At 58.4% G+C, this 10367-nt stretch overlaps 1 protein-coding gene across 1 annotated transcript in view; it reads left to right on the forward strand.

Moving 5' to 3' along the window:
- The window catches only part of RAP1GAP (RAP1 GTPase activating protein), a 47651-nt gene that overhangs the window by 23661 nt on the left and 13623 nt on the right, over positions 1-10367 (forward strand). Inside the window, exons 3-12 of the mRNA XM_014534359.1 lie at positions 931-966; positions 2036-2083; positions 3397-3435; positions 3804-3989; positions 6779-6882; positions 7111-7189; positions 7616-7669; positions 8758-8841; positions 9036-9136; positions 9257-9386. Coding sequence (XP_014389845.1) covers positions 949-966; positions 2036-2083; positions 3397-3435; positions 3804-3989; positions 6779-6882; positions 7111-7189; positions 7616-7669; positions 8758-8841; positions 9036-9136; positions 9257-9386 — 843 coding nt within the window. The 5' untranslated portion in view covers positions 931-948. The remainder of the gene's footprint in view (positions 1-930; positions 967-2035; positions 2084-3396; positions 3436-3803; positions 3990-6778; positions 6883-7110; positions 7190-7615; positions 7670-8757; positions 8842-9035; positions 9137-9256; positions 9387-10367) is intronic.

Raw genomic sequence — 10367 nt, forward strand, 5'->3', positions numbered from 1 at the left:
TGTGTAACTTAGGACACCAACACGGGTGTTCGCGGGTCAGTGTATAGCTTTGAGCCTGAGAGTTGGTGTGCAGAGACCCCGTGGGTTTGTGTTTGCTTTCTTTGGTACAGTGAGACTGTTTCAATATTGGTGTGTAGGCTTGTGCGTGTGTGTTTGAGCAAGAGAGAGAGAGAGAAAGAGTATGTGTTTCCTGGTGCACAGCCCCGTAGCACATGTGTGTGAGCTCAGGTGGTGCCCCCACTGGGCAGCAGGAGCTGGGAGGGGTTGGGGGAGGGGCGCCCTCCTGGAGACTCTGGGGGCTTCCCAGGCCCAGCCCCCTGCCCCACCAGCCATAAAGGATGCCGCCTTCCAGGAAGGCTCACAGGGAGTTGGCGCTGGAGAGGCTGACGCTGCCAAGGCAGCTGGCAGATGCCCGATTAACCCTGCGTGTGCCCTGGCTAGCCACAGGAGAGGCTGTCTATGAGGGGTGAGGGGTGCTGTGGACACACACACACACGCATGTTGGGCCAGTTGGACACCCCAGCATCCTCTCCCCGAACAGCCCCCACCCCACACTGCTTGAGGGTGAGGGTGGAACCCCAGATCCTCCTGAGGGTCCCAGCTAAGCTCCTCTCTGGAGCTGGGACCTGGGGCTCTTCTCAGGGGTGCATGGGCCGATCCTGGCACTGCCAACCTCGTAGTGACATGGGGAAGCTGTGTCTTTCCCCAGGGGTCACACCCTCTGTCTGAGGCGCCAGCCTCCTCCTTTGGGGAAGGGGACTGAGTGGGGTATGCTGCCCTGCAGGGGCCCGGGTTCTGGGTTGACAGGCCCAGGGTGGTTGGTCAGAGTTAGGGGGACCAGGACGGATGGGTGCAGACTCCTTGGGGGCTCAGCAGGATCAGCTGGACCACCCTGAGGCCTGACCTGCTCTCTCCCCATCTCTGTTGCAGAACACAGATCTGTTTGAGATGATTGAAAAGATGCAGGTGAGGCTGGATCCATTGCCCGTTCCTGGGAGCCACAGATGGGCTGGGCTGGGGGTGGCGGGCCCTGGCTACCTCTCCTGCCCCGCACCTCTCTGAAGACAGGCCATGCAGGGAGGAGATGGTGGCAGTGTGCTGTCCAGAGCTCTCTGTCCAGAGTAGAGGATGGGGACTGGTAGGGCCCAACTCCCTATCTGACTTGGGGGTCCAGGTTCCACTTGTGTGCTTCCCTACCTTCCACCCCCCTCCTCTCACAGAGCTGGGTTCTCCACTTCAACCCCCCAAGAGGCATCACAGACTCTGAAGGCTCCCCCCGCCCCCCCATCCTGTAAAATGGGAGGAGGGGCAGATGCCAGGGCTCAGGGCAGCCAGAGCTGTGCTGCAGGGAGGGGGAGGTGTCCATGAGCTAGGCAGCCTCGCCCCCTCTGCCTGACCCCTGCCCACCCTCCACTGCCCAGCCCTGGGCTTCCAAGCCCTTGTCTGTTTTTTGCAAGGGTATGTGCTGGGAGGTGGTCAGGGGGCTGGGATGAGTGGGAAAAACCGCAGGAGCTTTCCCTAATGTCAGTTCACCCCCTAAACCCTCTCTCCTTCCCCTTCCTGTTTCTCTGCCTCTCTTATTTAGTCTTTCTGTGTCCATCTCTCCCCTCCTCCTCTCTTTTTCTTTCTCTCCTCCTCTTTCCCTCTCCCTCTCCAGGTCTCTCCCTCCCTCCCCCTCTCTCTCAACAACACGTATCTGTGTAGATGCAATAGCCTCCCTCCCTGCTCCCCACACTCACACAGGCACGCGCACGCCACCCCTGCCCCCACTCCCAGCGGCAGGCATTCCCGCACAGTGCCCCCGGCCCCTCCCTGCCGCCGCCTCCCACAGCCCAGGTTACTTCCCAGCAGGACCGCCAGGCCTGCAGAGAGGCCTGAGTGAAGCAGCACCCTGCCCGGGAGTACCCCACCTGGGCGGACTTTCCCTTCGACACAGGAAGGGCTGTGAGCCCAGGGGAGGTAGCCCTGCAGCGAGCCCGAGAGGGGTGTGAAGGGCGGGAGGGGTGTAACAGGAAGTGCTGCCCTCTCTTTGCAGGGAAGCAGGATGGATGAACAACGATGCTCCTTCCCACCACCCCTCAAGGTAGGTCTGAACCATGACCACCCTACCCATCCTTGGGCTTCCTCAGCAGCCTCTCCAAAGGGCTTGGGGACCTGGGCTGGGAGGAGCAGGCAGACTCCCTCCCTCGGGAGTGGGGATGGGTTGGGCCTGGGAAGTCCTATCACAGCTGCTCACCAAGCAGCCAGGCCAGGAGAACCCATCCCCTTTCATGAAGTAGTCCTCCTAGGGGCTGGGTGCTGGGGTACCCAGCTCCGTCCGGTCCAGCTCTCTAGGAGTTCTGAGATGTGTGGAGCACCCCTCCCTTGCTATAGGTCTGGGGCCTTCAGTCCAGCTCCTCCCCACCAGTCTTCAGCACTGCGAACTCACCTGCCTCTCCAGGCCTCCCCGCCCAGCGTCAAAGCCCCATCCTTCACAAGACACGGCCTACGTAAACGGTTTTCCTGGAAGCCGGTTATGATAAGCAGTTGTAGAAAGACTCAAACTCCTGCTCCGTGTAGCTCCTACCTGAAAGGCTGAGGGGGAGGGGGTATGGGGAGAGGTAGCCTGCTTGCCCCCCATCCTCCCATGAGGAGCCGGACAGGAAGCCGGGGACTGAAGGGGATGCAAGGAGGCTGTTGTTTGGTCTCACATTTTTCTTGGGGGGCGGGGGGACTGCATATAGCCTCTCCAGGTAGGCATGTGGTTCTCTGGTTGGTGATTTGGGACCCCAACCATCCATGAAGACTGGCAGCTGGGCCTGGGGGAGTGGGCTCAGGGCTGCAGGGGTGAGAATTAAAGGGGGTTCATGGGCATAAGCCTGATCTTTGTCCAGGGCAGGGGTTTTCAAAGCAAGCGTGGTCCTCAGACCAGCCCCATCAACACCACCTGGGAGCTGTGAGAATGTGAATTCTTGGGCCCCCCAGACCTAGGGCATCAGAAACTCTGGGGTGGCTCGTAGCCGCCTGTGTTTAATGAGCCCCCAGGCTGTTCTCATGCACCGAGAACCACTGGTCTGGTGGTTCCTTCCGGGGAGGTGGGGCGGGCAGCGAGCCTCCTCCTCCCCAGGCAGGATCAGGCCCAGAAGAGGCCGCCAGAACTCAGTGAACTAAGCCTGCTTCAGCCCCAGCCTCCTGGGGTCACTCCAAAGCAAGCCCTGCCCCACCTGCGAGATGGGGAGATGCTCCCAGCCTGGTACTGGCCAAACAAGGACATTCTGGGGAGGCTGGGCGTGGGGTCACCCCAAAGGAAGCCCTGCCCCAGCCTGGTACTGGCCAAACAAGGACATTCTGGGGAGGCTGCGGGGAAAGGGCACGGACCCATCCCCGCTGGGCCTCGGCCCTGCTTGTGTTTTGCAGACGGAGGAGGACTACATTCCCTACCCAAGTGTCCACGAGGTAACCCGCTGGAGCCCCCGAGCCCATCCTCGCCCCAAGCTGGAAGGCACTCACCCAGGGAGTCGGGGTGCCCCGTTCTCCGCCCTGTCAGGAGTCTAACCAGTTAGAGACTCGGTTTACAGGCCAAAGACTTCAGAGCGCATTTGAACCCAAGGCCTCTGAGCTACACATTTCAGCCTCTCTGCCAAGGTCCTGCTCCTGGCTCTCCGTCCCCACCCCCATCCTTTGAGAACGGGACGTGGGGGGAGGCTCCATGTGGTCTGGGACCCGTGTAGTGTCTGGGTTGTCCCTAGGTCTGAGCTGGGGAGTTGTCCTGGGGTCCCTGGTGGGGAGTAGTGTGGGTGGCTCTCAACCGAGTCCCCCTTCAGGTCCTGGGGCGAGAAGGGCCCTTCCCCCTCATCCTGCTGCCCCAGTTTGGGGGCTACTGGATTGAAGGCACCAACCACGAAATCACCAGCATCCCGGAGACAGAGCCGCTGCAGTCCCCCACGACCAAGGTGAAGCTGGAGTGCAACCCCACAGCCCGCATCTACCGGAAGCACTTTCTCGGCAAGGTGGGTGCTGTGAGAAGGCGGATTCTTGGCCCCCCTTCCAGCCGGTATCGGGGTCTCGGCCTGGGAGGAAGAGAACCCTCGGGCTGGGGCTGGGTGACAGTCCCAGAGCTGGAGTCTCAGGGAGCATGCATAGTGGGTGCGCTCATTCACTCAACAAACACTGATTGCGAAAAGCAGTCTGACGGCGTGGCAGTCCACAGCAGAGACGCCACCAGGGTCTGCGTCCTGGCTGTGCCACTTGCTGCACGGGACATCAGGCCAGTGACTCACCTCCCTGTGCCTGTTCCTCAGCTGCGGACACGGAGGTGATGGCGGTACCCACCGCAGAAGGTTGCTGCAAGGCTTTATGGCAGGGTGCTGGTAGAGTTTATAATGGTGCCCAGCGCAGTGTGCCTGGCCCTGTTCACGGCACCAGGTGTGGAGCAGCAGGCAAAACCACCCAGGCCCTGCCCTCAGGCGGCTTGAGGTGGCGGCTGGGAAGACACAGTAATGTCATGGTGTGACCTGGATTGATGCAACCCTCACCCCAACACCAGCCCCCGAGCAGGGACCCTGCCTGGTCCCAACTTGTCAGAGTGTCACCCAGCGGGGTTCCAGGCCAGAGTGACTGGGAAAGTTTGTGGGAGCTGGAGGGAGGTCCCACGCTGGGACCCTGTATGTGCCCGGTTCCACCCCAGGTGCTGTCTCTATGTCGGTTTTCTCTGAGGTGACAGGTTGTAGCGTGGCTCCGGGATCTCGAGGCCGGGGTGGGAATCTGGGCTCTTCCATTTATTAATGGTGTGACCTCAGGCAAGTTATTTAACCTTCCTGAGCCCGTTTCCTTGTCTATAAAAACGAGGTAATAAAAGTACATTGAAGCCTAGAAAACCATGCCTGACACATGGTAAGTACGTGATGAATGTTAGCTGTGATTATCACATCTTAATTACTCTGTGAGATCAGGACTGCCTAGTCTTTCAGAAGAGGAAACTGCTAAGAATTGAGTTAGCTCTGGCTGACCTTCCATCAAGACACGCTATGGGAACAGATAACAATATTGAACTATAATTATGTAATGCGATAAATACTGCTACAACGACAATCATACTACGGTACATGAATGTGTCAAAGTAACATGTTATAAATCTTAAAGTTATAGTTATATGTCATATTTTTAAAAGGACATGCTTTGGGAAGGGCCATGTTGCTAGGCATGTCTGTGCGTGTGCACACGTGTGTGTTGGGAGGAGGGGTGACTCCTTGGGGAGTTAGGAGCTGTGTGACCTCAGTCTGGGCCCAAGGCATTGGCCTGGTCCTGGTTCAGGAGCCATTGCCTGGGACAAAGCCAGTATAGGGATTCTGCCTCCAGCTGAGAGACCTGCATCTTGCTACCCACTGTCCGGAGGCTCTTAGCTGGGCCTGGCAGCTGGTGGGGTCTGGGGGACTGGGTGGGCCTAGCACATAGTTGGCACTCAGAAAAGTTTGCCAAGGAAGGACAAGTGACAGAGCAAGTGCCTTGAGCACAGAAGGATCTGGGGAGGTACAAGTTGGGCATGATGACCAGAGTCGGGTTCGCAACACAGAGCGGAGGGGACCCCGGGGGCCGGGAGAGAGCCAGGGCCACCTCCTGCCTCCAGGTGGGGTGACTGGGGAAGCACTGGGGCCTGTTCTGGCAGAGGCGGAGGTTAGGATGACTTGGGGGACTGACTTTCTGGGACCCTGAGCCCACTTTCCCACTGCGCCCCTTGGGCTCCTTGGGCTCCAGCACGGGGTCTGGGGAAACTCCCCACCGTGAGGACTTGGTGCAGCCCTCCTTGCCAAGTGCCTGCCGCTCCCTCTCTGCAGATGGTGCCAAGCACTTGGGGTTTTCCGTCACTCTGTGCCCAGGCAGGGCTGAGGGGGACTCTGCCTGGACTCTCCCTGAGCACATCCCCGGCCCCTGCCTCCTTCTCTGCCTGCCCTCTGAGCACAGGTGTTCATGTTTAAACAGGACTGACTTCCAGGATGACTCCTGGGGTGGGTGTGGCTGGGGAGCCTGCACACTCCCAGAGTCGGGGCTGGCAGGGGGAGCCCAGGCCAGGCTGGGGTGTAATCTCCCAGCACTCCTGGCCCTGGGCTTTGGGACTCCCCCCCCTGGAGGTACCAGCCCGGGGCTCCTCTCTGGGGGAACTGTCCCTGCAGCAGCTTCCCCTTGTGGCCTCTGGGATATTTCTCCCATTCCTTCCCACCTGCAGCTTCTTCCGATGAGGCAGGAGGGTGGGAACCTGCCCGGTCAGCCGCCCAGTGTGTTCATGAGATGTTTCACTTCCTGTTTCCCACGGGCCCTGGCTCCAGGGGCCACAGGTTGAGCAATCAGTCAGTCAACATATTTTAATTGAGCCCCTACTGTGTGCTCAGTGCTAAGAAAGGCAGGGCTGGGACACAGATACGGAGATACCAAATGGGGTCCTGAAACTGGTGAGAACCCAGAGAGCCGGGGTTTCTATAAACGTCCGTTGAACACCTACTCTGTGCCAGGCACTTTATCCCTTTCAGTCCCTGCCACCATCCCACAGTAGGAGGCCTCCCTTCTAGTTCCCAGACTAGGAAACTGAGGCACAGAAGGTGAGGTGACCTTCTCAGGCTCCCCAGCTGGCAAGTGGCCAAGTGGGACTTGAATGCAGGTCTGTCTGGTGCAGAGTCTGCCGTTAGCCGGGACACCTGCTGCTGGTGAAGGACCCCATCTAGGAGTGAGCTGGCTTTCCGGTTTGGTTCCCAGAAACCCCACGCTCAGCCTCACCCACTCCCCTGGCCTCTACCGCCCCCCACAGGAGCATTTCAATTACTACTCACTGGACGCTGCCCTGGGCCACCTTGTCTTCTCACTCAAATACGATGTCATCGGGGACCAGGAGCACCTGCGGCTGCTGCTCAGGTGAGGGTGGGGTGAGGGGCCCTGTGACAGCAGGGAGGGCTGAGGTCTTATAATCTGAGAATTCGTCTCATTTTACCCACTCTTCTAACGGAGGCCCAGAGAGGGCCAAGGACTGGCCTGAGGTTGCACAGCATGTTAGTGCCCGAGCCAGGACTGGGTCTTAGTGTGGAGGGGCTCCCACCTCCCTTCCCGCTGCCTAGCCTTGCATCGTGGGCTTTCTCCTCCCAGGACCAAGTGCCGGACATACCACGATGTCATCCCCATCTCCTGCCTCACCGAGTTCCCCAACGTGGTCCAGATGGCAAAGGTGAGGCCTCTGCTCCTTCATGCGGGGCCCCCTTTGCACACCCCTGGGGCGGGCGGGGCACACAGAGTGAGGGCTGCAGCTAGGCCTTAGCATGCTCTCATCTTCAGCTCCAGGTCCTAGCCCTGTGTGCTGTGGCCCCATCGCTGAGGTCCTGCCTCTCACATGTCCTCTGATGTCCATGTGCTGGGCCCAGTCCCCTGCCTGTGTGTTTTGGCACTGTTTTAGAGCACTTTCAGAAACGGGGGACCCCAGCTGTCCACACCCCATTCTGAGCAGCAGTGAGCCCACAGTACTGCTTCCACTTTGGTGGTTCCCTCTCCTTTCTGCACCGTGCCTCCCCCGCTCCCTCCGCACTAGGCCTGGGAGGCCCAGAGGGCCCCCCTCTCCTGTCCCCACCTCCAGGCACCCCCATATCTCCTCCTGCAGCTGGTGTGCGAAGATGTGAATGTGGATCGATTCTATCCTGTGCTCTACCCCAAGGTATGGCGGGCCCTGGGCCCTGCTCACTGAAGGTGGGTGGGTGAGCAGGGCACTGAGCACTTATGGGCACCTGCAGTGTGCAGGGTATTTTTCTTAAGTTTCTCTTCAATCCTCACAATAACCCTGCGAAGTCCACAGTTTATAGAAGAGGAACTGGAGCCCAGAAAGGTTCTGTGTCTTACCCAGAGGTGCACAGCAGATAATAAAGGTCTGCATTTAAACCTAGTGTTGGCAGCCGGGATTGTGGAGGGTGGGGGTGGGGGAGGGGCGTGCCTTACCTCTGGAAACTCTCAGTGTAATTTGGGGACCCTCGCAAGGGCAACTGGTGTTCCCAAGCCAGTGGACTTCACTGGCCTTGCCTTCCGACCCCAGAGGGACCTGGTGAGAGAGAATAACACAGGCACCTTCATCAGTGCTGCCTAGACAGCAGCTGCACTTCCGGGTGCAGTAACCATGTGGGAAAAGGGTAGGGACTTCTATCTTCAGCGAGCCAGGGGGCTTCCTGAAAGAGGTGGGCCTTGAAAGACATGTGGACCCTGTGGCTCTGACAGAATTCTAGAGCAAGATGCAGTGCCTGAGGGGTCATGTGGTCCGGGAAATGTCCCTGAAGGAAGGGGCCTCGGAAATTAGATTCCATCTCAGTTACAGAAGAGGAAACCGAGGCCCAAAGTGAGGAGGGAACGAGCTCGAGGTCCCACAGCAAGTTGGTGGGCCTTGGCCTGTTGTAGACCGATGAGGTGGGTTTACAGAGGAGCAAGGAGGGAACTGGGAGCTGGGTGTTGTAGCATGGAGTCGGGGTGAGGGTTTATAGACAAAACTCAGGAGCAATGAGCTTGAGCTCTGGAGTCCAACAGACCGAAGTTCAAGTCCCAGCTCTGCCTTGCAAGCTGTTGGCCTGAGACAAGCTCTGAGCCTTGGTTTCTCCATCTGTAAAATGGGAGCGGCAGGAATGTCTGCCTCATGCATTTGTTCTGAGGATTAAGTGAGACGATGCACGCGGCATGCGGCCACAGTGCTTGGCACATAGTAAGAGCAGTAAATGACAGCCTGGAAAAGCAGTCTGTTCACCCCTTGTCCTCTCCCCCCAGGCCTCCCGGCTCATTGTCACCTTTGATGAACACGTCATCAGCAACAACTTCAAGTTTGGAGTCATTTATCAGAAGCTTGGGCAGGTGTGCTCACCTCCTCCTCCTCCCTGCTCCCCCCCCCCCCCCCCTGGGACCTCAGACCTTTTCCGGGGAGAGCACCTCCCCAGGGACTCAGTTTCCCGGGGCTGCCAGAGGTCCTCCTTCCAGCCTTCTCTGGGGCGGCGGGGAGGGGCGGCCAGGTGCTGCAGCTCCATGACCTCTGCCCTCTGTGTCCCCAGACCTCCGAGGAGGAGCTCTTCAGTACCAACGAGGAAAGCCCTGCCTTCGTGGAGTTCCTCGAATTTCTTGGCCAGAAGGTCAAACTGCAGGACTTTAAGGGGTGAGCATTAGGGAGGGATGAGCAGACTGTAATCTTGGGCAGGGAGGGAGCCCCCGTCCTGGCCCCAAGGAGGCCTGGCGGGGCTGGAGACTGAGCCGTGGCCTGGGGGGCCGGGGGCAGGTTCCGCGGAGGCCTGGACGTGACCCACGGGCAGACGGGGACCGAGTCTGTGTACTGCAACTTCCGCAACAAGGAGATCATGTTTCACGTGTCCACCAAGCTGCCCTACACAGAAGGGGACGCCCAGCAGGTAGCCTGGGCACCCACCCACCTGCTTCCCACCTGTCCTCCTGTCCCCCACTACCTGTCCGGTCCGTGTCCACCACATCCGGCTCGGTGGGCCCTGGGATGTAGAAGATGGAAGTGATCCAGTCCCCCCTCCTTCTGGGCTCTAGTTGGGGCAGGTGTCAGGGAGACAAGCTGTGAAAGCCTCAGTTTCCACATCTGTGAAATAGGATCATAAAGGCACCTACCTCATAGGTGAGCGTAAAGGAAGGATACACATACAGTGGCTAGAAGAGTATCTGGTAGAGCAAAAGCTCAACCAATATGAGTATTTTTACTGGGAGTGAAGGGCATTGTGGGGTCATGTGGGGGTACTTAGACTTGGCAGAGGTGAGAGTCAGGGAAAGCTTTCAAGATAAAGTGCCTTTTAGGCTGTGAAGCAGCTGGGAGAAGTGAGGGGGAGGTGGTGTTCCAGGTGGAGAGAACGGCTTCTGTAAAGGTCTGGTTATGAGGAAGGGTAGGGCGTGTTCCGGGAGCTGAACTTAGAAATTTGTCACTTTGCCCTCAGCTGCCTGCAGGACTCTCTACCTTAGCCCACTCCACCCCCACCCCAGGGGGAGAAAACGGAAATGTGAGAAAAAAAGAAAATATTTATGTCTTACTTTTACTGTCATTTTATTTTCTTTTAAGAAGATTTTCTGTTCATTTTAGCCACATGAATTTATACCGGGTGGAACTTGTTTGTTCAAGAGGGGCCATGTTAGGGGTATTTAGAAGAAGGGCTGAGAGGTAGGGCCTAGGGACCAGGAGCCCTGGGTTCAAGTCCCCTAACTCACTGTAGGGCCTTGCAAATCATGTCTCTCTTGGCCTCAGTTGCCTCATCTGTCACAGGATTCCAAGAAAACGAAAATAATTTGAAGACAAGTTCCTCACCACATTTGTGGAGGGAGAAGCGAATCCTTAGATGTGTCCCCTGCCTACCCCAGAGCTCTCCCACCCCCCTGCG

Source organism: Myotis brandtii, unplaced genomic scaffold (genome assembly GCF_000412655.1).
Source record: "Myotis brandtii unplaced genomic scaffold, ASM41265v1 scaffold129, whole genome shotgun sequence".
Lineage (NCBI taxonomy): Eukaryota > Metazoa > Chordata > Mammalia > Chiroptera > Vespertilionidae > Myotis > Myotis brandtii.